The sequence below is a fragment of the Gastrolobium bilobum genome, unplaced genomic scaffold (assembly GCF_033153095.1).
Source record: "Gastrolobium bilobum isolate Gb01-03AN ecotype WA unplaced genomic scaffold, APGP_CSIRO_Gbil_v1 utg7006, whole genome shotgun sequence".
In the NCBI taxonomy this organism is placed as follows: domain Eukaryota; kingdom Viridiplantae; phylum Streptophyta; class Magnoliopsida; order Fabales; family Fabaceae; genus Gastrolobium; species Gastrolobium bilobum.
Genome location: NW_026897872.1, coordinates 144,182 through 171,291, shown reverse-complemented (window position 1 = coordinate 171,291; position 27,110 = coordinate 144,182). Strand labels below are relative to the sequence as shown.

General features: G+C 32.6%; 4 protein-coding genes across 6 annotated transcripts; 2 read left to right on the top strand and 2 right to left on the bottom strand.

Annotated features, from left to right (window-relative positions):
* Nucleotides 1-1,258: 1,258 nt before the first annotated feature.
* On the top strand, nt 1,259-1,908 carry LOC133310994 (uncharacterized). Its single transcript, XM_061511995.1, has 2 exons — nt 1,259-1,502; nt 1,607-1,908. The coding sequence occupies exons 1-2, from the start codon at nt 1,355-1,357 to the stop codon at nt 1,732-1,734; spliced, it is 276 nt and encodes a 91-aa protein (XP_061367979.1). The 5' UTR covers nt 1,259-1,354; the 3' UTR covers nt 1,735-1,908.
* Nucleotides 1,909-9,085: 7,177 nt separating this feature from the next.
* On the top strand, nt 9,086-15,175 carry LOC133310977 (nucleoside hydrolase 3-like). Its single transcript, XM_061511977.1, has 12 exons — nt 9,086-9,244; nt 9,353-9,532; nt 9,748-9,858; nt 10,015-10,350; nt 11,210-11,386; nt 11,496-11,780; nt 11,893-12,015; nt 12,235-12,432; nt 13,059-13,312; nt 13,905-14,106; nt 14,336-14,641; nt 14,879-15,175. Exons 1-12 carry the CDS (start codon nt 9,086-9,088, stop codon nt 15,173-15,175), a joined length of 2,628 nt encoding a protein of 875 aa, XP_061367961.1.
* A 4,188-nt stretch (nt 15,176-19,363) lies between these two features.
* On the bottom strand, nt 19,364-21,010 carry LOC133310968 (histidine-containing phosphotransfer protein 1-like). Its single transcript, XM_061511967.1, has 6 exons — nt 20,699-21,010; nt 20,435-20,565; nt 20,247-20,315; nt 19,926-19,997; nt 19,684-19,756; nt 19,364-19,594 (listed from the first exon to the last, which is right to left on the bottom strand). Exons 1-6 carry the CDS (start codon nt 20,756-20,758, stop codon nt 19,535-19,537), a joined length of 465 nt encoding a protein of 154 aa, XP_061367951.1. The 5' UTR covers nt 20,759-21,010; the 3' UTR covers nt 19,364-19,534.
* Nucleotides 21,011-22,531: 1,521 nt separating this feature from the next.
* Nucleotides 22,532-25,476, bottom strand: LOC133310998 (probable prolyl 4-hydroxylase 4). 3 transcript variants are annotated; one of them, XM_061512003.1, is made up of 8 exons: nt 25,250-25,476; nt 25,081-25,138; nt 24,895-24,999; nt 24,737-24,794; nt 23,773-23,948; nt 23,336-23,351; nt 23,140-23,190; nt 22,532-23,022 (listed from the first exon to the last, which is right to left on the bottom strand). In XM_061512003.1, exons 1-8 carry the CDS (start codon nt 25,378-25,380, stop codon nt 22,727-22,729), a joined length of 891 nt encoding a protein of 296 aa, XP_061367987.1. In that variant the 5' UTR covers nt 25,381-25,476; the 3' UTR covers nt 22,532-22,726. The 3 variants fall into 3 exon arrangements, with proteins under 3 accessions (XP_061367987.1, XP_061367986.1, XP_061367985.1); XM_061512002.1 differs by lacking the exon at nt 23,336-23,351 and having other exon boundaries at nt 23,140-23,209; nt 24,895-24,989; nt 25,077-25,138; XM_061512001.1 differs by lacking the exon at nt 23,336-23,351 and having other exon boundaries at nt 23,140-23,209.
* Between the last annotated feature and the right edge of the window lie 1,634 nt (nt 25,477-27,110).

Here is a 27,110-nt window from a genome sequence, read left to right as displayed (position 1 = left end):
TTTTTTGGTACTTGTTTTGCAAAGCCGAATTTAGTGATTTCGTGAACAGCATATGAGGAATACACAAACTTGTTGCAAGCTTTGCGAATGCCCTTGGTCCTTCTCACTTCTCAGAATGCCTGACAAAAACTTCAATTATAAGACCCACATAGAATTTGGGCTTTTGTAACTCGGGCAGAATATTATTTGGGCCAGGCTTTATAATCTAGTGGTTCTCCAAAAATATTTAATTTAAACAAATAAAATAAGAGATTAGTGTTTTTTCTTTTAAAGGATATAGAATTATGTTATTTTAGTCAAAATTATCATATTTTATTATGAGAAAAACAAAAATCATGGCAGAAGAAAGTGAGACATTTTTTAAATTTAATATTAACTAAAAAATATTAGTTTTAATTAAAATAACTGCTCTTTAAAAAGACAAATATTATTCCCATAAAATAATATTTTTTGAAAATATAATTCTAGTTATATATCATAAAACAGATAATCTGGATTTATTAAAAAGATAAATCCTCTAGTGTTTAATCTTTGATAGATTAATTATAAATAAATTCAAAATTCTAAAAATAAATATAAGATAATTATCTTTTGAAAATAAATAAATAATTTTAATTAGATGATTCAAAATACAGCAAAATTTGAGATCTCAAATCACATCAAATTTATGTATCTATTTATTGCCGAATAAATTATAATCTTATCTACTGCTTAATTTCTACTTGGCATTTGGTCTAATCTATTAAATTTAAGTTGTTGCTTCTTTGAACATTGAAGGCATATTTATTGGATCATAATACTGTTTAGCTTCAAAAAAATTGGTAATTGATTAGGTCATATCCAATGGATAAACGAAAACGATGAGTACATGACATTAACATAGTTTAACAGTTATTCGTTACTATTTACTAGAGACTAATTTAAAAGAATAAAATATAAAAATTTCATTGAGAAAACAACATTTTAGGTAACTTCGGTAAGTTAAATTTTTTTGGGTTTTATAATTCTCATGTTAAAGAAGAATTGAAATTTTATGTTGTAGAGATAAAAAGTATGTGGAACCCATGTGTTAGAAAAAATTATATGTAGAACCCATGTCAGCACTGAAATCGAAGGGTGTGTAGAAAAATTGTAATTATCATGTCATGAGAATTATAAAACTCAATATTTTTTAGTAAAAGAAATATAAAAAAATACTGACGTGGCAAATAGGTATAACAGGAGAAACTGCAAGAGGAGAATCAGGAAGTTGATTCATTCAGGGTTTCTTCTTCTTTTGTATAAGACAGAGATACATAACATAACAGAGAGAGAGAGGTGAGGTCAAAACTCAGGAGAGAAGAAGAAAAAGCAAATGGCTTCGCCCATATCAAGGATTGTTTTCCGCATTGTGTTGGTTGCTTTGGCGTTTCTCCTTCTCTTCTACATTGGTCGCCCTTTGTATTGGAAAATTTCTGCTACCGTCCACGATATCCGCAACAATAAGCAAACTGTCAGAGAAGGTATCTTGCTTCCTCCAATTTCAATTTCAATTTGTAAATTTGGAACTTTTCTGTCTTCAATTTCTCGTTTTTCAATTACCCTTTTCTTCTTTTGTTCACTCCAGGTCTTTCCCAGATCGTTATGGAAGCTCAGAAATCGATGGGTTGGTTTCACGATGAGTTCGACTCCGGAGTCCGTCCTAAGAGCCGAAAGCTGCTTCTTCTTGAGGCTTTTTCGAGTGTAGTTGCTTAGATGTCATGTCAGATTTTTTGTTTTGGGGTTCTTTGTTCTTTTCTTTTTCATGATTCTGTGATTTTCTTATCTAGTTTTTGTCTTATAGGAACAATAATGATGTAGATGAATCTTTTTTGAAGTACAAAATTATCATGACATTCTAGATTTGGCAGCGTTTCTATTCTTATGTATTTTTAACTTATGTTTTTCTTTTTATTTTGAAATTGTGGAAGGGTAATGCTGTGCTTGTGCAATATTTATGTATCAATTGATTCTTCAACATCAACCTCATCTTTATCCTAAACTAGTTGTGTTAGGATTAATTGATCCCTCATGAAGAAAAAAAAAGTTATTTCTATTTCTGTTTGCTCTAAGAGTAAGATGGGTTCAATTCTGTCATTGCTTAGCCTATATTCTCCAAGGCTGTTCAGTCTTCATCAAATTAGCATCAGTTATTCACTGGCTTTGATTTGTTAGCTTCATGTCTGTTATGGTCTTAAAGTATGGTAGGACTGTTAATTGAACCTTGATGTTCAAATATGTAGTGGAATTGAACTTTTGCAGTTCTTAGTATGGTTGAATAAATAACATCAGATTACTGGGAATAACATGAAAATTAGATTGAGACTTATTAAATCTCAATAACTTGGGAAAGGAAAGGTTGATTTGGTTCATGGGAATGGGGTAAGATGGGAATAGGAAATCTATCCATGTCATTGAACAGTTTTTCCCTTCAGTTTATGCCTCGGACTATCTATCTTGGGAAGAATAAATTTTCTAAATATTTTTTCACAATTTTTTTGGTGTCTTTAACTATAGATCCCTGAAATTTTCATATTAAGTATAGGTTCTTTTCCTTAAGTAAATGGGTATGTCCCAGCAAGTTAATCCTTTAGCAGTTTGATGGCAGGGTCTAATAAATGGGAATATTGTATTTGTTCAGTTGTTAACAGATATATCAGCTTCTGTCATATATCACTGAATTACTTGGTTCTTATTTTCTGCCTGTGGTAACAATGGGATATGTTCAGCCATCTTGAAAGTTGATTTTTTTTGGATCTGATGGCATGCCCAAGCCAATCAAAGTTTGATCTTGTTCAGCCTCCTGCTATGTACTCTGCATGGTAGGTAGAGGTCCATATGGCTTAGGAGTGTCGCCACTAGCCAATTTTCTCACCCATACCCTTTAGAGTTTTAATCTTAATTTTGAGTGTCTCTGGGCGGGGAAAGGGAAGGAAGATTCCACTTCTTATCTTATCTGGCGATTGAATCAAACCAGGTTGCCTATTTCTCTTCATATGAATCATTTGCTGACATTGATACTAATCGAGTGCAAATAACTTAAGTGGCTGCAATTATATTATGTTGGAAATGGATCTTCTCGTATGGAAAAAAAATATGATACAGTCATGAGGAAATATTACAACCATACAAAGGTGAATCAACGATTATGATTTGTTAACTTTCTATTTCAATATTGTTTCTCTCTCTTCCTTTGTTACCATTAATTTACCTTTGTATAACCATGTCATGCTTCTTCTTTTTTCACATGAGATGATCCAGATCCTATTATATTACTCTATAGGATCTATTGAATAATTTTCCTGCCCCTTATTATCTCCCAAAAAGTGCTCTCTTGTTGGTGGGGCTTCATGGAAGATAAATATAATTCTAACAAACTTTGATGAATCCATGGGTACGTGGCCCATGACTTTCGCAGATGCATGGAGCTTTTTGGTGTTACTACAGACGGTCATCTGGTTGAGCAACCATCAAGCTGTTAAATATAGTTGTTGGATTACATTAGTCTTGCTATGCCATTTGCTAGTGCTTTGAAATAATTGGTTTAAACTTTAATCACTAGTTAGATTCTCGTGGAGAATTTTTATATTTTTCAATGTGTAGATTAGGAATTTTAATCAAGAGTCCTCTATGAACCTTACGAGAAAATTGACTGTATAAATATATTTGGCTTTTACCTCGCAAAGCAATAAATTAATTCCGGACATAACCAATTCTTTTTCTTTTTAATATTCTGTTGGGTTTTTGGGTCTAAATCTCAGGAACAGTGACCATTGTGTCACTGTTCCCACACAAATATACCAAAATGCCACGCGCGTGAACCAATTTCCCAAACTGCCATGCATGCAAGGTCGCTTGGAGCAGTAGCGAACTACGCATGATGAGGTGTCAGCAAGCTGGTGGTGTCAGAGTTCGCTTCTGACACAAGCGACCTATGTTGCAATTAATGCCTCACCTGCCATGACACGTGGCTGACATGCAACAGAGGTCGCCCCCAACCTGGGCGACCTGTGTGCAACGGCTAGTGCCACGTGGCTGACATGCACCAATGTCGCTCTCCACCTGGGTGAACTTGATGCAACGGTCGCTTTTCTCACGCCTATATAAACCCCCCCTCCCCTCTCATCGGAACTATCAGTACGCCACGACGGATCATACATGTCATTGGCAGGAATCACATCTAAAGGTTGTGTTATTGGAGGTGACGGTGGTGGGGGTGACACATTCATATCTTCCAGATTTACTTCCGGCTCCCTGTTAATGTCTATGGTGGAGTAACTGGTAGGGATGAAAGTTTGAGTGCTTGCCTCTCCACCGGTGTTTAGTTCCGCATATAACTCGATGTATGATGACTCTCCATGCTGTCGAAATGCATCAACTACTAGTGACACATCTTCATCCTCAACCACCTCCACAACAACCCATTGCACGGGGTTACCAAAAGAAGCACATCTAGCAATCAGTCGAGACAGGGATTGACCTCGTTGTAATCTCAACTTCTTGTATATTATTTTCTTGAGCTCAGTATATTTGCAACGCGGACTCATGCGGAAGATCTTCGTATCTCCTTCAAACACTTGACCGTTCGGTCCAAAATATCTCCTCCCATTATAATATAAAAGGCATATTACATCGTTGTTATTCTCACTCATTATGTATTGAAATAGACAAAGCAAAACAAACAGAATTGGAAATTTTCTTCTAAGAAAACGGACGAGACTGATTTTGGGAGAAGAGGAAGAGGGGTGTTTATATAACACTGAGTTCGCTGCCTGGGCCAGCGACCTGTAACTGTCGGCATGTAGTTCGCTTACCTAGGCAGCGAACTTCTGGGGAACTTCCACGTGGCACCAAGTTCGCTTCCCTGTCCAGCGAACTAGTGCAGTGGCTGCCACTTGTCACCCAGTTCGCCTGGGACCCCAGCGACCTAGGTAGGGGTCTGACACGTGGCAAATTAAGTTCGCCTGGCACTTCAGCGAACTCATCATACGTGTCAGCATTTATTGCAACAGAGGTCGCTTGTGTCAGAAGCGAACTCTGACACCACTAGCTTGTTGACACCTCATAATGCGTAGTTCGCTACTGCTCCAGCGACCTTGCATGCGTGGCAGTTTGGGAAATTGGTTCACGCGCGTGGCATTTTGGTATATTTGTGTGGGAACAGTGGCACAATGGTCATTGTTCCTAAATCTCATAGGTTATGAATAAAAAGTTTATTATTGAAAATTATGTCTTTTCATGTCGAATGAATGTGTTTTTTCATGTCGAACATATGTGTTTTTTCGTGTCAAACAAATATGTCTTTTCATCTCGAACGGATGTATTGTACGAAAATGTGTCTTTTGAATTGTGATCTTACGTTTTCTATAAATATATAGAGTCGGAATTTTAGTTTAGTTTTTTCTATGCATTGTACATTCATACCATAGTATTAGATAGTGTGATTCTCAGACATTCAATTGTGTTCATTGGAGCTTCTGATTAGTAGTGTCATCATACTGAAGACATCAATCCATTCTATTCTAAGAGGAACAAATTGTCTTAAGGAGACAATATCTGTTGGGCTCGAATTTATCTATATATTGAAATTTCTTTCATATATCATGTGAGTTCGTTCCTTATTTTTATTGCATTTTAATTGTATATTTAATTATAGCATCTTCATTCTACGGATTTAAATCTCTTGCTGATTATTCCCATTGTCTTTAACATCATATTCCAATAGACATAAGTAGTTAGAAAGATTCTGCGTAAAATCTTGGTGTTATATATAGAATTTATGACTTCTGAACTTAAGCCACACTCTTATCTGATTGAGCTACAACTATATTCATATGTGGGATTGTCAAACTATAACATGTTATATTTCTTATATAATGCACTGCTCTAACAACTACAACTTAGTCTTCCATGTAGAAGAATTCTATTGGAAGCTTACCCAATTTAAATATTGTTGGAATGGAAATAATCAAGTGTGAGTGAGTTGGTAAAATAAGTCCCACATAGGCTAGACTTAGACCAATTGAGGATCATATAAGCATAAAAGACCCATAAATCTATAGTTTTTTATTTTTTGAGTTGAGATATGGTATCAGTCCACTTATTGTGATTTCTTATTTGGTCCATTGGTGAATAAATCCTTTGCAAAGGTTTTGGGCTCCCCTGTACCATTATCCAACAGTGGTATCAAAGCCAACGATAATGATTTGGCTGAGCTAAGTATTTGGAAGGCCAACGATAATGATTTGGCTGAGCTAAGTATTTGGAAGGCCTCTGCTCTCTGCAGAAAGCTAGTGTGACCCTAATATTTGAAGAGAAAAATACTTAGGCTAGTGTGACCCTAATATTTGAAGAGAAAAATACTTCTGCAAAAGTTGCCCTTAGGATAAGAATGATATTGGACCTCACATTTGAAGGAGGAAGTTGAAAATAATCAAGTGTGAGTGAGTTAGTGAAATAAATCCCATATAGGCTAGAGTTAAACCAATTGAGGACCATATAAAAGTTTTGGGCTCCCCTCTACCGTTCCCAACAAATATTGTATTTCTCATATTTTTTATTTCCATATCACATGGATGGCTATGCTATTGTACAACACATCTTCAACCAGAGACAACTAGCAGAGAGGCCTCCCCAATATGTTGACCGAGTAATTTCTTACTTGGACTGATGTCTTAAAGTCCAAGTTCTCGTGGAGATTCATTTTTATATTTTAAATCACGCTTTATACTTTATTTATTAAGTAAAGTTAGCTACTCCTTCAAAACTAGGAACGATATTTTAAAAGTTAAATGACAAATATTAAGTAGGATGCTATTGAGTTGAGTAGGGTTCAACTTGACCCGAACTCAGACTTGATATTGGGATCGGGCTCATTTTTTTTTGTAAGATATGTATCCGATCCAATCACAGCGCAACTAAGGACTAAGTTTTTTTTTTTTGGTAGACACAACTAAGGACTAAGTTATTTCAATATTTAGACAAAATGTAAAAATTTTAAAATTGATAATTTTGCAATCAAGATTCATTATTATTTCCTTATCTACTTGTTTGTTTTTGAATTAGTTTATTTTTATCTTGATTGTTTAAAATTAGTTATATTATCTTATTAGTTGTTATCTTAACGAGTGTGGTTGTTGTTAATTCAAATTAGGATATCTTTATCTTTGTTGAAGTTGTTATCCTATATATCTAGTTAAGTGAGCACATAAAAAGGAAAAGAGGAAGAAAATAATTCAAGTATCTCTCCGAATATTTCAGTATCCTCCCTAATGCTCTTTCCCCAATCTTTCTATCTCTAATCTCTTTCTATATTTCCAAAATATTGGACAATTAAGATGAAGATAAACTAGTTTAATAACAAACTACTAAGATAAGGAAACGTGGAGGAATTTGATTGCTACAGAAAAACTAAAATTAGAAAAATGCTTTGCAATATATATTTCAAACAAATTATATCAACACAAAAATATTATCATATTATGTAAAATGCTTTGCAATGTACTTTGTTGGTGGGTGATATGTAATCTCTCTCAGAAATCCTCAAAGAGGTTGGGGATCTTCCCTGATTCTAGTGGGATACCGGTGTCTAACTGCACTTAAACTTTTAAGGATCAAAAAAAAATTAAAGTCTTATAATTATTACTAGTTTGAAAATAATTATAATTTTAAAATATTATTTAACATCGTGTAAAGATGAACCAACCCAAAACTTGACTTAAAAACTTATCAAGTCTAATGTTGATGACCCAAACCCTACCTAATTTTATTCTAAACTTGAAGGAAATTTTTAAACAAACAAATTAAGAAAACTGTGTATTTTTTTTTGTACATGAAAACTGTTTTTTTTTTTGGTAGTTTGAAAACTGTATATTTAATGTATTGAGTTTTGTGCCCCAAACGTCTAAAAAAAATAAAAATCCAAAATCAGAACATGATAATGATATAGCAAGACAAAACATAACGTGTAAGTTATATTTTATAAAACAAAACAGAATAACATATGTAATAACTCAATTAAAAGAAGAGTTTTATAAAAGTTATGTTGTAGGAAAAGTAATTGTGTAATGTTACAAAGATTTATTTTGTGTTCCGTAATTTTTTTTTCTTCAAAAAATATAAACCCTACAAAATATTATATCTGTAAAAAAAGTTTGAAAAATTTGTTGTTTCGTGTTATAAAAAAAAAATTCAGAACGCTATGTTTTATTGTAACCACACACGCTAATCCCAACATGCGTGTTTTGCCTCGTTTTTCAACAAAGGGATAGAGTAGCAGTACCGACATTATTACTGTCAACACCATCATGCTTGTTTATTTTCAGTGGTTGGCTGGCCACTATATATCTATGTCTTTTCCTCTGTCTCTCTTTTCTGTCAAAATCGGATAATATAAACACAGAATCAGACTGGGACGGCTTTTTGATTTGACAAATACGTTTTTTAAAATATTCTACTTGTTTAGTTGTTTCATTGAACATATTATTAGACTAATAAAGAAAGACACATATCAGGTAACTATGTAATAGTTACCTACCTGACACATGCGTATTTTATACGATGACAAGATACGGACATACCAGTACCAATTGCGCATCTAAACATGTTAATACTATGTAATTGTTTCAAACCATTCAGTTTGATTGCATCAGTCTATTCTGATCACGTCAGTATTAAATACTCATCTGTCTATCATATAATACACGCATATGTAAGGTACGCGATTATAGACGCATACGTCTTCCTGTTTTAATCCAATAACACGTTTGGTCAAAAAAACTAAACAAAAAGCATTGGTACTGTCAAGGATAATGGGCACGTGAATTGCTTCTTGTTTGGTCTTTTCAACGCTCTCCCTCCTATGTCTCTTCCTCTTGTTCTCTTCTATTCAAATTCTCAAATTTGCAATGCTTTTCATGCGTTTATTTTTTTTATATACGCGCGTGGCTGCTTCTTTGTTCTCACAGTAATGAGACTGATATAATAGTAAATAGTGCTTGTTGATCAAAGCTCTGTTCCAAGACAACTTTGAAAACGAGATTTCTGGGTTATTCTTCAACTGCGGACAATGTTGTTGCCAAGGGTAGCTCTAGTGTTGATTATAGCAACTCTGTGTACTGTGGAGGGTAGGCCTCATCGGATTCTTGTGGATACTGATGTTGATACTGATGATTTCTTTGCGCTGCTCTATCTTTTGAAGCTCAACAGATCAGAATTTGAATTGGAGGTAATGCAAATGAAGCAGCACTCACCATTTTCTCGTACTTGTTTTTATTAATTTAGTGATGGATTCAATTTTGTGGTGTTTTTTAAGTCTTTCCACTTGTATCTTCAGGCAATCACCATCAATGCAAATGGTTGGACCAGTGCCGGTCATGCTGTAAATCAAATTTATGACATACTTTACATGATGGGGCGAGATGATATTGCTGTTGGAGTGGGAGGTGAGGGTGGAATACTACAAAATGGTACCATACTCCCAAATGTTGGTGGATATCTTCCAATTATAGAACAGGTAATTGTTGTTTTGGTGAACCTTTTAAGTTTCCATAAATACATGGAGCATTGTGGACCACATAGTTAAGAGTCTGCTCAACCATGCCATTTATAGTTTGTGTAAGTGTAGTGAAGAAAATAACAGCAAATAAAAAGGAAAAAAGAAAATATTTATAATACTTAGTTATGTTCCTGTTAATTATTTGCATGTAATATGTCAATTTATTGAATCAGGGGTTGACAACAGTAGGGGGTTGCAGATACAGGCGTGCCATTCCTTTAGGTCTTGGAGGGCGCTTAGATATCGATGCAAACTATGGCATCAGAAAAGCTTTCCTTCCACAGGTATAATATATGTATCTTGTATTTTTATTATTATTGCTGGTTGTAGAATAAGATGCACCCTAAGTGATTTTGCATGTTAACTAACTCATTTGTTTTAATTGTTTATAGCCTAATTTTTTTATACTCATTTGCTTGCTGATTTCATCATGAAATTAGGGGAAAAGGAAATATACTCCACTGAGACAACCTACTGCTCAGCAAGTGCTGATTGAAAAAATATCCGCAGGTCCCATAACTGTGTTTGAGATTGGAGCACATACAAACATTGCAATTTTCCTTATGAATAACCCACACCTAAAGAAAAATGTGGAGCATATTTATATCATGGGTGGTGGGGTAAGGTCAAGCAACCCAACTGGTTGTTGCCCCAAAAATGCTTCCTCTTCCTGCGTGCCTCGGCAGTGTGGTGACCGTGGCAATATGTTCACAGATTATAACACTAACCCTTTTGCAGAGTTCAATATATTTGGAGACCCTTTTGCAGCATATCAGGTCAGTCATTAAACCTGTTCTTGCTCCAAAGTAATTATTAACACGCCTTAGTTAGTAATCATTGCATTCCGCAAAGTTGCACAAGTAGTAGTAATATATTACGAAAGCACCACACTTCAAAAATCTTGATGTGTTGTGTTTGACACTCTTCGACGCTTTAACACGCGTTGTAGAAATTCAAAAAATAGTTCAAAGGTTGTGTTACGTTTTTAGTTTCAAGTATTAGATTCGTTGGATTATAATTACCATTTTATTGAGTTTAATATAAATATTTGGGATATCTTATGTTTCTTTATAAAATTGATGAGTATTATAAGTTTAACTTCATTTTTTTTTTGTTAAATTATAGAATATTAAATATAATATATACTACATAAATTAAAAATATTATTTAATATCAAAACGTGTTTTAACATGTCGAAATCTAACATTTTTTAGAATTAATGTGTCGGAATGTCGTGTCGTGTCCCGTGTCGGTATCGGTGCTACATAGGTAATATACAAGACATTGCACTAGATTTTTTATTTTTCTCTTCGGAGTCATTTTTAATTTACTTTTATACGAAATTAATTTTTTAAATTTCATGAAATATATATATAAGACATTGTAAATCCTAAGTAATCCTATTAATGTTCCATTAATTTATATTGTCTAAAGAAAAAAATATATTTTTCAATTTCATTTGAAATAAATAATAATCATTATTGTTTACCTTAACCCATGATATCAACTGCAATCATCTTATTGTGGTTCAGATTTATGTACGTCATAATAAATAAAAGTTTTATGAATGTTTATATCAGAGAAAAATATATAAATAGCTACGTTCATGACAAAACAGTACATCTCGTTTTTTAGGTGATTCATTCTGGAATTCCTGTCACTCTTGTTCCTCTTGACGCAACAAACACAATTCCCATCAATGAAGAATTCTTCAATGCATTTGAAAAGAGTCAAGACACTTATGAGACCCAATACTGTTTCAAATCCTTGAAAATGGCTCGTGATACTTGGTTTGACAACGAATTCTATTCGGTAATTTCTTGATGATTTCAAACATGCCTATAATTTTTGGTTTTTTAGCATCTACTTTGATAGATGACTTAGAAAGGAACTAATATTCACAATGACTCATTGTTAGCAGAGTTATTTTATGTGGGACTCTTTCACAGCTGGTGTGGCTGTCTCAATTATGAGTAAATCCAATGACTATAAAGGGGAAAATGAATTTGCTGAAATGGAGTATATGAACATAACTGTAATTACCTCAAACAAACCTTATGGGATATCTGATGGCTCCAATCCATTCTTTGATAACGTAAAAGTTCCAAAGTTCAATCTAGAAAAAGGTGGGGTGCATAGTGGTCATATTCAACAAGGACTTAGAGATCCGCTTTGCTTTGTGAAGAATGGGAAAGGGAGATGTCAGGTAGTTGTTTTGCCTTTCAGATTGCAACTTTAATTTGTTGCATGCACACACATACACACACACATACATATGGCAAATGTTAATGTGTTATGTGCCGCAACATGTTCTATAGGATGGTTACACAGCAGAGGTACATGGTCCAGACTCAGTGAGAGTACTTGTTGCCCAAAAAGCAAAGCCTAATCGGGATGTTGGGAGTTCACTTGACAGAGAATATTTCAAAAGCTTCTTAAATGTATGTTCACTTTTTTGGGGTTTATTGTTCAAACTTCTTCAAGATTAAGCAATGACATTGTTTTATATGGCATGTGAGGAAAAACGCCCACTTACATGACAAGTCGTCTAGAAAGAAACTAATAACTAAATTATTTGTGCTCTGATTTTGATTGAATTCTTAAAATGATATATGTATCTGAAATTCTGAATCTGACTTTTGTTTTTTGGTGGGTCAAAGGTTCTAAAGCAACCCCAACATGCGGGGAGGTTCAACTTCACTACACAGTTTCCTTACTACAGAGAAGTAACTTACAAGCCAGATTTTCATAATAAAAGACTGGGGAAACCAGTTGTGTTTGACATGGACATGAGTGCAGGAGATTTTCTGGCATTATTTTACCTCCTAAAAGTGCCTCATCAAGTAATCAACCTTAAGGTATTCTAATTTTCATTTTTAATTGCTTCTTTGAATTGCTTGTTCTACATTAAATCAAATAGAAAAATATTTCTATAGTTACCGCAGATAAGTTATCTGCATCTACTCTCAAAATGACGTCGTTTTGGGATTGAAAGATTAAAAAATTATAATTATAAAGACTATAATAACCCTGAAATAAATTAAAATTACAAAAACACCATGATTTCTGCCCTAAAATGACGTCGTATTAGATTTACTGCAGAGAACTTATCTGCAATGACTGCAGAAAAAGCGAATCCTAAATCAAATATTGCACCGAGATTGGGAAAGGTTCCCAAATAAAAAACTCTTTATGTTTTTTTTTATACCGATTCTAATTACCTCTTTGAGGCGAGTTAGCCCCCAAGTATCCCCACAAACTTTAACTCTTTTAACTAGCTATTGGACTAATACGGAGTAGGAGCTTAGTTACTCTTAAAGCTGAGCTTTTCTACTTTTGATTAGAGCATTAATGTTACATGCTACCTGATAGTTAAAAACCCAAGTTTCATTCTGTTGATTTTTTTTTTTTTTTTTTTAACAACTGACTTATAGAGACATAGCATAGCACCTTTAATTTAGTTTCCTTGTGCCTTTGGCTTCAGGCAATCATTGTGAGCCCAACTGGATGGGCAAATCCTGCAACTATAGATATCATCTATGACTTACTGCACATGATGGGTCGTGATGATATCCCAGTTGGTCTAGGAGATGTTTTTGCAATGAATCAGTCAGATCCAACATTCCCAGCTGTTGGAGAATGCAAGTATGTTAAAGCCATTCCCCACGGGAATGGAGGGTTCCTGGACTCTGACACTCTTTATGGTCTTGCTCGTGATCTACCACGCAGCCCAAGAAGGTGTATTTTAGTTACTTTCATGACTTAGTATTGCTTATCATCATTACCATAAGAAATTATTGAAATCGTGTCGGCTATGCGGAATAGAAGCTGCTATTGCCACCAAAGAAATAATGAAATATATGTCATGTAGAAATGAATTAGACTAGGATTATTTTATAATAAAATTGGAATTGCTAGATAAATAGAAAATGCACCATGCCATGTTGGTACATAAAATCTGATAAGGCTTATCACCTGTATATGAGTGTTGTTAATTTCCCACTACTTTTGTGGTGTATAAGTAACATCATTTCAATCCCTGCCATGGGGACCTATTCCTATGTAAAGAAAGTGACATAAAGCATATTGTAAAGAAAAAACTGTTGAAAGAATTATTTTTCTTGAGTAATCTTATTTAATAATCTGTCAATTTATAAAAACTCACTCTTTTAGCTTTTTCACTAATAGTTTACTACTTGTATTTCGTCTTTAACCATGCAGTATGTAACCTTGGAACGTTTGTAATAGGGATTTTTACTGGTTTGCTCGCTTTTAAAAATTAGCAGTGTTTGTTCTCTGCAAGGAACTAACACATTCAGAACTATTTCAGGTATACAGCAGAAAACTCAGTGAAATTCGGGGCTCCTCGGGATACTGATCACCCTGAACTCAGACAACCACTAGCTATGGAAGTTTGGGAGTCTATATTGCAATCAACTAAACCAGGGTCTAAGATTACAGTATTAACCAATGGACCATTGACTAATTTGGCAAAGGTTGTAGCGGTGAAAAACATAAGCTCTAGAATTCAGGTAAGTCATAGTATATATTTGTTATCATCTTTTTGAAATAGTTGTGTATCTGCAAGAGCAATAAGCTGCTATGCAGGTGGACTTGAGAGAAATCCCAGAAAATTTATCTAGTCATTATGATAGAAGTTAACTTTTAGCCAAAAGGAAACACTGAATATTCTCTGAATTTAACATTACAGTTCAAATGTGCGTACTGAATGCATTGAATAACAATTCCAAAATGTTGCAGGAGGTTTATGTAGTGGGGGGACACATCAGCAGGAATGCCAATGACAAAGGAAATGTCTTTTCAGTTCCTTACAACCAATACGCAGAATTCAATATATTCCTGGATCCCTTAGCAGCCAAGACAGTGTTTGAATCAAAAGTTAACATCACACTCATTCCACTCAGTGCCCAGCGCAGAGTAAGTTCGTTTTCAACTATCATAGGCTGGTTGCATGGGACACCAAAGACACCGGAGGCTGTGTTTTCCAAGCGTCTTCTGTCTAGACTATACCGTTTGAAGCAAATCCACAACAGATATCAGCATATGGTATAAGTTCTATCCACAACTATTTTTTTTTTTTCTAGCTCAGTCCTCTTTCACATAACTTCAACTTTATAGTACTGCTTGTGACTGGACAACAAGGAGAATGAACCAACTTTAGAATCATTTTAACAGAATGTCTCCTTTAGAAGCATAGCGGTTTTAATAAACTGTATTTGGTAGAACTACATTATGTTTTCTCTCTACATTGTTTCTGCTGTTAAAGCCCTTAGTTTTTTGCAGGACACATTCTTAGGGGAAATTCTTGGTGCAGTTGTCTTGGCTGATAGCCTTTCTAGTCTTGATCCAAAGTTTGAGGTCAAACCCATTAAAGTCTTAGCTGATGGCGTTGAATCCACTAATGGAAAAATTGTGGTGGATGAGAAACATGGAAAATTAGTCAAAATTTTAAGCCAAGTGGATGACAAGGCTTATTATAATTTGTATGCTAACAAGCTTGGTGATCAGGACCAATCAGCTAAGGTAGGCAGCTTTGAAGAACAAAGTCGACAATGGAGTCATCCTTCTAATAAAATATAGAGGGCACTTGTTTATGATTATTCTCTGCCTTACAATAAACCGTCTTTTGTTATTTTATATACTGTATTTCAGTTGTGCGGCTGAGATTCTTCAGGATTGACTTTCACGTTTGATATCTGGAATGACATAGTGCCTTTTCCCCCTCCTCCTTACCTGCTTCAAGAAAATAGGATAGCATACCTAAAACAAAACGCAAGTGAAAGATTGACCTCAATCTGAAGCCAAACTTGCCCACCATCTTGCAGTTGCATCTAAATTCCAACGGCAAAAAAAAAAAAAAAAAAAAGTTAAATATCGGGATATATTTTGTTATTCCACTCATTTAGATCAGGTGTAAGTTCACGGTTTTCGCATGTTATAATTCAATCTACTTTCTACAACAATAACGGTTACACCTACTTTCCGTATTTAAGTTTGAGCCAAAAAAAAAAAAAAAAAGTAAGTACCCCCAGAATTTTTTTCAATCTTTTGGATGTTTGATCTCTACCATAAGCCAATTGTGAAATAACTACTATAACTTTCTCTATCTCATGTAGTTGAGACTTATTTCAAAATGGAAAAAGTGTGTATTTTTTTTTTTTTTTTATAACAAAAGTGTGTATTATTTTAAAGTATATAGAATTGTGTCAATTTAAGTGAGAAAAAGAGATAGATAAAGAAGGAGAGAGTGTGGATAAAAATATATAAAGATGTGGGTCTCACCTCTTTGTGATAGTAAAATAATATAAATTATGTCATTTAAAGGTACAAACATTTTTCCCTTTCAAAATTAGTACGTAAAGATTTGAAGCATAATTAATCCATTGGTTCGGTGTGAAATGAACTGTGCCCAGGAAATCTAAACGCAATGAGAAAGGGATAAGGAAGTTTACAAACATATTTAATTGAAGTTTCGATATGTTGTAACACAAGCCTCAGCCATAACTATGCCTTTTGTTCTACTCTAATTTATAATACAAACTCTCTTTTTTATCCCTCTCCCATGCTTCTCTTCCGATTTGTGCGCCTGTTGTGTTGCTGAATTTGGGCATGTTTTTGTGATGTATAAGGTTTGATAGTATAACCTTATATTATACGTTATGACATTTTCAGTTGTTTAGTGTGACCATCGTATAGTATAAGCTTATACAACAGAACCTTTTGCTACATCAAACAAAATGATGTATAACTTAATCAGGCCTAGGGGGTGGGATTATGTCTGATAAGGGGTTGGTGTATTAATATTACTTATAAGTACAATTCTCAAGAACTAATATATCATTTCAATATTAATATATTAAAATAATTTTTTTTAATATATTAATTTTTAAAATATTAAAAGTATAGTAGTTAAAATCGAGATTCTACCCAAAATCGGAAGGATGACTAAAAATCGTAAAACGTAAAACCCTAACGTACAAGAAATCGTAAAAGCATTTGGAATTTTGATGAAATCGTTTTGATTAAAAAAAATTGTAAAATCGTAAAATCGCATATTTAAATCGGGATTTTAACTACCATGATTGGAGGATATTATCTTATATAATACCATACCAAACACTGGATAATATTAAAATTTAATCAGATCTTATACAATCAAATCTTATACTATTAGATTTAATTTTATACTATGCATCAAATATGCCCTTAGGGCCTGTTTGGTGTGATGTATAAGGAATGATAGTATAAGTTTATACTATACGTTATGACATTTTCAATTGTTTGGTGTGACCATCGTATAGTATAAGCTTATATAACATAATCTCTTAATACATCAAAACGATATATAACTTAATCCGCCCTAAGGGTGAGGGATAAGACCTGATAAGAGATTGATGTATTAACATCGTTGACCAATGTAATTCTAAAAAATTAATATATTATTTTAATATTAATCTATTAAAATAAAAATTAATATATTGAAAAATTAATTTTTAAAATATTGAATTTTTTTTATAAAAATTAATTATATTTTGGACACGCTGATCAATAAATTTTTATAAAAATTAATATCATATGATATTTTTTGAAGAATTATATAAATTCTTTATTTAAGGATATTTTTATTCTATATAGTATTATACAGTGCATTACCAAATATTAGATAATATTATCTTATACAATATATTATTTTATACAATATTGTATCAAACGCTGGATAGTATTAAAATTCAATTAGGTCTTATACAATCAGGTCTTATACTATCAGATTTTATTATATACTATATACCAAACGAGCCCTTAATATCATTATGGCGCGCTAGGATGCTTATAACTAAAATTATTTAAATAACTATAATATTATTGAATTTCTGAAAATATTAAAAAAAATCATACAAAAATTTTTTTCATTCAATAATTTTCACATTAAAAAAAATCATGTGTGCTGCCATAACTGAAAGAGCAGACAGGTACGGCACAATTATCATGGGTACTTTTTTTTATATTATATATATATAGATTTTCTTCATTGCGTATCAGTATAACACGCCGCCTGATATTCATTTGACTGCTGAAGAATCATATCTTGTCCAGATTCCCCTTATCTTGCACGCCAATTTAAAAGAATAACTTGCCAACCCTACCCAGCTTTTTATTTCAAAATAAAGTGACTTTATGTTTCCATAATCTTTAACCAGTGTATTCCTTTAATCAATGAACGCCAGTTAAACGATAAAAACATTCAGTTTTATAGTGGAAAATATTAAAGTGACTTTGAAAGAGGAATTTTTTTTTTTCATTCGGAAATCTCAATTTTTAAAAATATGATAAAAATATTCAGTTTTAAATAATATTTAAAAATTAAAAATTTAAAAAAATTAAATTTCTCATAATCCTACAGAATACCTTGTACTAACAATATTATTAACCGTCTAACCCCAACAAAACAGTCGAAACGGTTTAGCTGGTCTACATCAGTTAAAGCGGAATTTTTTAAATGTACCAACGAATGTTGTGAAAACCGAACCAATCGGCCAAGTATTAGATTTAGTGTGATCCGGACTCATCCAGTTGATTTTTGCGAAAATTGATGACTCAACCCGGTTAATTTATATAAAAAAAAAATTTAATTTTTTTTATAATTTATATATTTAAGTGATTTGTTGCTTATTAACTTACATAAATTATGTACCTACAACGTTACTATTATCTCAATTATGTACTATGCAGAAAATTTTAATTTAATTTAGGTGTTGTTTAGTTGAGGAGATCTTGAAATTTTCTTAGACAAATCAACTTAGCAAAACACAATGTCCTTGTTGGATAGGGAGATTCATAAAAGTTGTCTATCTATGCCATTTGCATAGCATTTCCTCGTTTGACTTAGAAAGCTAGCCATTTGCACGGTTTAAAAAGAGAAGTTGGAGGTGATTTTCCGAGGAGAGCCGGCTAAATTGTAAAATGAAAAAGTAAAGCAACCGAAAATACCCTCCTAAAGTGCTAAGATATTATCGTAATAGCAATTTTTATGGGTAAAGGGTAGCATCTTGATTCATTTCAAATTTTAAAATAGGGTTATTTTTGTAATAACAACTTTTTTTCTCATCTATATTTTACCTACAGCTAAACATAGATTTTATAAATGTTACCTAATTTTTCCGGTATAATTTTTTTTAACCAAACAACTTTTTTTTACATTTTCCCACCAAACTCACTTCTCCCTCATTTCCCTGTCAAATAACATTTCTCTATTATTTATAAAATTTCTCCTCAACTAAACACCCCCTTATAGTTAAATATGTCATTTATTGAACCTGAAACATCAATATCATAAACATTATATGTTTGTTTGTTGATCCTTTATTGGACAATAATATATAACTTATTATTTTTATAATAAAATATTTAAAATTTATATTATTTTTTTTAACTATTTGAGTATATTTATAATTTTTTTAATATAAATTATAAATTTATATATAATCACTGGTCATATAATTTAATTAGTGACCCAATAATTCGATACCTCAACCGAATCAACGGCGATGGAATTAGTCCCCACCAAAATTTAACTTGTCTATATCAGTTTATGGAGATTGAATGACGACTTTTTCTTTCCCCAAAGGGAAACGTATTTGTGATCCTGGTTTTAAAAGAGTATCTGGTGCTATTCTCGCACCAAAGTTTGTCTCTCGAGATAAAGAGGAAAAAAGAGGTTTTTCAAAGAGAAAGAGAAGTTCTTGTCAACCTTCATTGAAGCATGCAAGAGATCACAAATTATGCTTTTTATTAAAAAGGTACACTTGATGGAAACTTTCTGATTTCTCTTTTCATGAAAATCGTACATTCGTGAGCAACAAGATAAAAGAGAATCTTCAACGAAGAAGAAGAGGGTCACAAAAAAAGCACTCTAATAAGCTTCTCTACAAATCCACTTCCTTAGAAACTAAGTTCCATCATAGGAACTGACCCACCGGATGCCACAATCTGTTGCTCAAGCTGCAACAAATATATACACAACATGAATATAAATTACAAATCTAGAATGAAACAGAATATTCTTCAACTAGAGTTTTTTTCCTCGTTACCCTGAGCAATGTTTCAAGCTTATTCTTGACATGGCAGTACTCTTGCTTAACTTGTTGCAGACATCTAAGGCACCTGCAGCAATTATAAATTTTTCAATGGCCAGAGTATGAAAAATACCTCCATTCCTCTTCTACCAGCATAGCTATGCCCAAATGGCTTTGTTATTCGACCTTTAGTACTCTCTACTCTTCAATAGTCTAAAAGTTTCAAAATAAAAGTTGTGAAAAGATAAATAACTTACGCGTCTATGTTCTGTTCCTCACAGAAGTTGCGAAAAGCAATGCAAGAATTTTTTACCCTCTGTGCGCCTATGCTGTGGACCAGGCATAAAATTATCTCAGCAAATCAAGGAAAGATAACCATATTTTAACTGAAAACGAATTGGTACTGGCCTTTTGGTTTCTCCTAATTAAGGTCAATATCCAAACTTGATTGGTTTGTTGAGTCTTATGATATGTAACTCGAGTTCTTTAGGAACCAACAAGTACACAACTAGTTCCATTTGTTCCGATTCTGAGGGTTTTTTTTTACATTTTTGGTTGGGATAAATGAAAAGTCATACCTAGAGCTGCTACCCTTCAACTGGTGAACATGAGCATCAACTTTTTTGAAGTCAATACTTTTCTGATCTCTGCACATGAAAAATCCAAAGAATTTTCCGAAGCCACTAATTACCACTAAACCTTGCCCAGTAAACAACATTCTAAATGATGAAAGAGAAGGGGAAGGATGAGATCATAGCAAACTCACAGAGCAAAGGTAAGATCATTGAGAAGCCTCTCAGAATCTTCAAAGAAGAGAGACGCCACTTCAAACACAAATTCTGGGTTGTTCTCATCTTGTAGCTGCTGAAGTTGTAGAAATTGACCATCCAGGAAGCCCTTTTCTCATAGTAAGAAAATCAAGATCCACAAAATCAACAAATGAAAACACCCCAAAAGATCTAACTGCAAACAAAAGCAACCCTACCCCATAAACGTAAATGTATTGGAAATACTGTTTGTTTGCTTTTACCTCCATGAATAAGGATTTGATGTAATCCAACCACTGTCTCTGCATCTGACTCACCTCCATGCTCTCTCTTTGCCTTTTGCCCTCTGTTCAGTGGTCACCCAACCCAACACAAGCAGTGGCCCAGTATAATTTGTGCCTTCAATCTCAGATATTGAGGAATTATTGCTCAATCCAAGGTTTTTTTGTTGTTATTCTTTTTTTTTTGAAAAACTTTTTGTGTATCTGTTTTCTATCTGTATCTGAGAGTCCAACACCTCTTTTATTCTTCTCTAGATTTGTGCTCTACTTTGGTGCTTTCGTGCGACTCCAGCACTTTCTACTCTTCTTTATTCATCATTCCTGTCCATACAATATTTATAAGAAAATACATTTTTTATTAGTTGTTATCTTAAAAAAGATAAGATAAATTTATAAAATAATGTATTCTCTTATTTTTTTTAATATTATATAATTTGTTTTCTTTTTAATATAATAACTATTCATTTGTCATGTTATTACAAGATTTATTTTCCCGTTATAAAAATAGATTTAAATTTTATGTTTATAGATAAAATTATTTTCTGCACACATAAAAATATATAAAACTTATATTTTTTTCTCTCTTCTCTTCACAAAATTTCACATAGGCTCCATACACCACTTATATTAACGTGTTAGAGATAATTTTATCTCCTATAAAAATATTAATAAACCTTCTATGAATAAAAATATTTTAGATTTATAATATAATATTATCACCTTAATAAATAGGAGAATATATTTTTATGTTGCATTGTCTCATGCAATACATAAAATAGTGGATGAAATTCATTAAGGAGAAGAGCTTAAAAAAAAAGTGAGGCTCGTCAATTTTTCGTGTGTTGTGTTATGCAAAAAATTTTCATGTAATATAAGAAATATTTATTTAAGGGATTTAGTGTTTGTTCTTTTATTGTGATTTGAATCAAAACTATTGTTTTTTATGATAAGAGAAATAAATATTATGGTAGAAAAAAGTGAAAAAATAATAATTTAAATATCCAATAAAAAATAATAATTTTAACTAAAATTACTGATAACATCTAAAACTATTAATATAGCATCTTTTGAGAGGGCTTCTCATACTCTTTGGTATGATTCCTTTCTAGGAAGTAAATTAAAGTTTTGATGCAAAGCAATGACATAAATGCAAATTCTCTGGATACCAAAAAAATAAAAATGCAAATTCTCTACCACTTCTAAAATTAAGTATGGATTCTTTTTCCGTCTTTTAAAAATATAAATATCATCATTTTAATTTTTTTTTAAATACGTTATTTAATTCATCATTCATAAAAAGTATTACAATCCTTTTTTTCATATAAATTGTAAAGTTTAAGAACTAAATTGGTATAATTTTTTCACAGTTAAAGAACTACTTTAATAGATGTATAAAAATAACTATTTTAATATTAATTTATATAATTAAATACATCAAAAATATTATTTTTTATAACTAAAGAACTACATTACTATTAAAAGTTAATAAAATAATAACAATTATACTTTTTTTTGAAACCTGAAAAAAAAATTACTCTAAAAGTAAAAAAAAGTTGCATAAATAGATATGATTTCATTTTGATTTATTGACTGAAAAATGCTTAACGTAACGACTTTTTTTCCCACGAAAATAATACTAAGGATGAAGACCGTTGATTGGTCTTTATAAATAGTTTCGTGTTGAAAAATGACTACTCTTATTTGATTCCACACTCAAGTGAATTCTATACTATAATTTACCTTGAAAAATATTAAAATTGTAATTACAAATAATTTTTATTTGTCATAAAAATCACACTAATAATAATTTTCGTTGTTTTATAAATACGAAATAACCAATGAATAAAAATGCTGAATCCCGCATAACAGCACTATCTGAAAAGCTAACCACTATAATGATGTAGAATTACTTTACAATCCAGGAAAAAAGAGAACAAATCAAGAACCAATTGAAATTTGAAACACAGGTAGAAATACCATGTAGAATCTGGAAAGCAGTTACTAAAATTTTTAACATGCCTTGCAACTCCTTCTACAATACCCGGGTAGGTCTGAAGATCCAACCATATACTCAGGATTGTTAGTGCATTCTCCAAGGGAAGCCCATCTCTCACAGCTTTCATGCTGATCAGAGCAGTCCCCTCCAGCTCCCACCGTCTTATCGAATGAGTCTACATGAATCCACTTTGTTGCTGACCATTTCTCACCTTCGATTACTGGGCATCCTGCATGGAGACTGCTAGTGTCTGGGGTAGTATTTGTGTGAAGACTGAAGAAAAGAAGTGCGTCCCCTCTACGCGGTTTCACTATGCACCCAGGTATGAAGAGAAAAACAATTACTTAGCATGAGTTGACGGGCAGACAATGTCACATGAAATATAAGAGGAAAACCCATAAAAGTAGACACTTATCAAGTTGCCCACCTGCTATTCCTTTTTTGGCACACTCAGAGAGATCATTACTTGTTTCAGAACCTCTGCGACGTGGAGATTCCTGTAAGCAGAATGACAATTCAGAAGCTATCACAATTAGCTATTGGTAATGAAAGGTTGAAACAATTTCCTCTATAAAACTAAAACAGTCCAGATCCACCCTTTGATATCATATGAAGAAAAAAACTACAACCCCTCCACCACTCCAAGCACAAAAAACGAATAGCTATAGCATAACATGTATCTTCTACAAGTACAGACACAATATATACTGCCTGTCCGAGTATCCAGCCAAGGGGTCCCCCAGTCAAACTCACAAACTTCTACCTCCAAATTTTCTGCTCAGTTTCAAATAAAATATTACCATCTAGTCAAAATATGAGAAAAATTCATATACAGATTACGATCCCAGGCAAGAAATTCCGGCACACTGAAAAATAGAATTATTCATTCTGACAGATTCAATTGGCACAAGAAAACTGTACTAAATGAACCCAGCTAGACACTAAGACCACTCAATCAAGAAAAATAAATTTTGACAAACTATAACTGCAATGATTTTCCAATAATACATTTTAAATTCTGAGGAAAGAAGTGCACCAAACACTAATTTACTATACAAACCTCTGCATCAGGGAACACTGTTTCACCACCTCTGGTCACATCAGTGAGATACATGAGAACAGTTGCAACCCGGTGTCCACCCCGAGCTATATTAACTTTATCAGCGAAGTAATCATAATGCGGGTCATATTTCTGCCCATGCTCATATCTCAATACTTGTATGTCTTCCCCATTTTCTGAAATTCAATCATAAAATATTACAAGGAAACTGATTAGTCCTTGACTGCTTGTTCACATCTATCTATCTATCTACATATATATAGGACAGGGGAAGGAAAAGAATCCGGACCATTTTCATCACTTAACTGATCATACAGATACAGTTCATTCTCTTCTGCAGTCCCTAGCTATGCAAGTTACATAATTATTTAACGTATGGAGATAATTTGCACAGAGATACTACTGATTCCAAAACACTTTTGATCCTCGACTAATGCATCACTTATAGATGTAGATCATCTATTCTAATTTTTCTCAATTAAATTCAAACAGAATTAATATTATTAACTTTGCCAGTTTTCACCTGCTCAGTAAATATTACTAGCTTTCTCATTCACATGAAAACCTGAACATAGTCAGGTCACGATTACTTGATTGGTATAGAGCAATCTACTTTTTATCTTTTACAGCCCTTTATTAATGGACTTCCACTTAAAGCCAAGGAAAGCAGTTACAAAAACAGCAAGTGATGACGGATAACCACAGAAAAGCTAGAAATTTCTTTTCATATTTTGACAATAAGAAACAAGCATTGCCACTCATTTTCACGAAAAATCAAACATTATGGAACTAGAAAGCAAATAAATTGGTGATACCGAAACACAAGTATAATTACTGTAGACCCATCAACAAGCAAGTAATAATACAAACCAAATATTCAGCATTGACAAAAACAAATCTGGAGTAGCCGGAAATAAAAATATAAGTCCAAAAAATTTTACAAGGACACAACAATATAGCGTACCTTTAGGAAGAAAGGTCCATGATGAAATCTTGTCCTCAATACCAGCAATAATAGGATCCTATAAATAAATATGAACAAAAAATTCAAGAAAAAATAAATAATGAAAAATTCATTACATCAAACAAACAGAGGCAGAGCTAACAGAGAAAGAAGGGAACCTTGTTCTTGGAAATGAACATCCCAGAGCTTGTTCGAACTTCACTTAGCTTGCTATCTCCAGAGAGATTATCCGCTACGGCAGATCTCTTCAGCTCTGATTTCGCCTAAATTAACAACCGAAACATGGATAACAGAAAAATTGACAGCAACAGAGTTAAGGATTTCGCATAGAGATATTTACTCACTATAGAGATCAAGTGATCGCATTCCAAGTCCGTGAGGAAACCTTCATAAACGAAAGCTCTGCACATATGGATTTGAGTTTCATAAACTTAATTGCGAAATCGGAATCGAAATCGAAATTGAAGCGAACAGAGAAAGCAATGCGAAAGATCGAAGAGTAGCAAAAGAGACCTTGGCTTCCAGGAAATCTGTTTGACCTTAGAAGGGTTGATGATGGAACTAGCAGAACCCGCGTAGGAGCCGCAGACTTCATAGGATTGGGAAATCAGTAGCAGGAATAGCAAAAAACAAACCCTCCTCATTTCCGTTTCGGATTCGCTCTTGAATTTTCCCGGAGAATGCTTTCTCTCTCCTCTTTCTTACTTTATTCCTCTTTCTATTTTCTTCCCAAATCAACTCTCTTTTTGTGTGGGACCAGACCAGAGGACTTAATCTCAACTCTCTCTTTTTTCTTTTTGGAATTCACTTAATCTCCACTTTGATTTATATGTTCTTTTTATCTTCCTTTGGACATTGATATTTTTCAAGTGAAATATTAAGGGGAAAATGTTATTATTTTATTCTAAAAAAAATAAAAAAAAATCAGTTTTTTCATTTAACTTTTTAGTTGAAGAAAAGAACAGGTTATACTCGCTGTTAATATAAGTTTACCCTTGGGCTATGTTTAATGTAATATTTGATAATATAAGACTTGATAGTATAATATCTGATTGTATAAGACCTGATTAAATTCTAATAATATTCCGCATTTGATATGGTATTGTATAAGATAATATCTTCCATTGTTTGATAATACATTGTATAATATTAGATAAGATAAAAATAAATACTTTTGACAAAAATACCTTTTAATAAAGAATTTATATAATTCTTCCAAATGTCATAAAGAATCTATAGAATTCTTCCAAATGTCATATGATATTATTTTTTTATAAAATCTATTGATTAGTGTTTCAAAAAATATATTAATTTTTTTAAAAATAAAAATATCCAATATTTTAAAAAATAATATATTGAAAAATTAGAATTGCGCTGGTCAACGATGTTAATATATCAACCTCTTGTTAAGCCTAATCTCATCCCTTTAAGCCTGATTAAGTTATATATCATTTTAATATATTAAGAAATTTTACTATATAAGCTTATATTATACAATTGTCACATTAAACAACTAAAAATATCATAATGTAGTATAAGCATATATTATCAGGCCTTATACATCACACCAAATAGGTCTTTAATATCATTTTTTTCACCATTTTACTATTAATTTAAGTTTATTACCCTTATTATCAATTTTTCACCATTAGATCAAATTTAGAATTTGATGTTCCTTTCTTCATTTTCACGTTCTTAGCTTCCAATTCCATCTAGGTTTGTGTTCCTCATGCTGCCAACTTTTGTCAGCCGAAGTCTAGTTTTACATTTTGTGGGCAAAAATTTGAAGCCTCAGAGCGACTAAATAATAAAAATTAAATTTAAATGAATATAATTTTTCATATTACATGAAATAATTTATCTCAAGTAATGCATAAAAAAGTGAATCAGACCCATCAAGTAGAAGAGAGAGAAAGAAAATAAGTAAATCTCATTATTTTTTTATATATTGCATGATATAACCTGAAAAACTATATTCCTTAAATTTAAAAGTAGTTGTAAAGCGACAAAAAAACATTAGAATTGAAGAAATTAAGTGAAAATGACCCTACAATCGCTAAGGTGAATTACCTCAAGTAAGTGGAGTGTGAAAAACAAATTAATATGGAAGAAATAATTTCATTGAGAAATATTATGACTGGTTAGTTAAAGCGGCAACGATTAGATCTATGTATATCAATTTTCAATGAAATGGGTATTTGTCAAATTTTATTAATTACTTTACATCTAACTCAATTTCTCAATCAGTCATTTTATATGTATACGAGTTATGAGAAAGAAAACTAATGCATACACCAGCACTCAAACGAGATTTTCAAGGGACAGCGAGCCAATACCTAAGTTCCACCTTTGTATAATAAAATTCATTTTCATA

Excerpts from the sequence above, each read along its gene's own strand:
- LOC133310994 (XM_061511995.1), top strand. The coding sequence starts at position 1,355 with ATGGCTTCGCCCATATCAAGGATTGTTTTCCGCATTGTGTTGGTTGCT. Across the intron at positions 1,503-1,606 it reads TAAGCAAACTGTCAGAGAAG|GTCTTTCCCAGATCGTTATG; the intron begins GTATCTTGCTTC and ends TGTTCACTCCAG.
- LOC133310977 (XM_061511977.1), top strand. The coding sequence starts at position 9,086 with ATGTTGTTGCCAAGGGTAGCTCTAGTGTTGATTATAGCAACTCTGTGT. Across the intron at positions 9,533-9,747 it reads ATCTTCCAATTATAGAACAG|GGGTTGACAACAGTAGGGGG; the intron begins GTAATTGTTGTT and ends TTATTGAATCAG. Across the intron at positions 11,781-11,892 it reads ATGGGAAAGGGAGATGTCAG|GATGGTTACACAGCAGAGGT; the intron begins GTAGTTGTTTTG and ends CATGTTCTATAG.
- LOC133310968 (XM_061511967.1), bottom strand. The coding sequence starts at position 20,758 with ATGGAGGTGAGTCAGATGCAGAGACAGTGGTTGGATTACATCAAATCC. Across the intron at positions 20,316-20,434 it reads AATGATCTTACCTTTGCTCT|AGATCAGAAAAGTATTGACT; the intron begins GTGAGTTTGCTA and ends TTTCATGTGCAG. Across the intron at positions 19,757-19,925 it reads GAGGAACAGAACATAGACGC|GTGCCTTAGATGTCTGCAAC; the intron begins GTAAGTTATTTA and ends TAATTGCTGCAG.
- LOC133310998 (XM_061512001.1), bottom strand. The coding sequence starts at position 25,380 with ATGAGGAGGGTTTGTTTTTTGCTATTCCTGCTACTGATTTCCCAATCC. Across the intron at positions 25,000-25,080 it reads GCGATCACTTGATCTCTATA|GCGAAATCAGAGCTGAAGAG; the intron begins GTGAGTAAATAT and ends TTGTTAATTTAG. Across the intron at positions 23,023-23,139 it reads TGCCAAAAAAGGAATAGCAG|TGAAACCGCGTAGAGGGGAC; the intron begins GTGGGCAACTTG and ends CTGGGTGCATAG.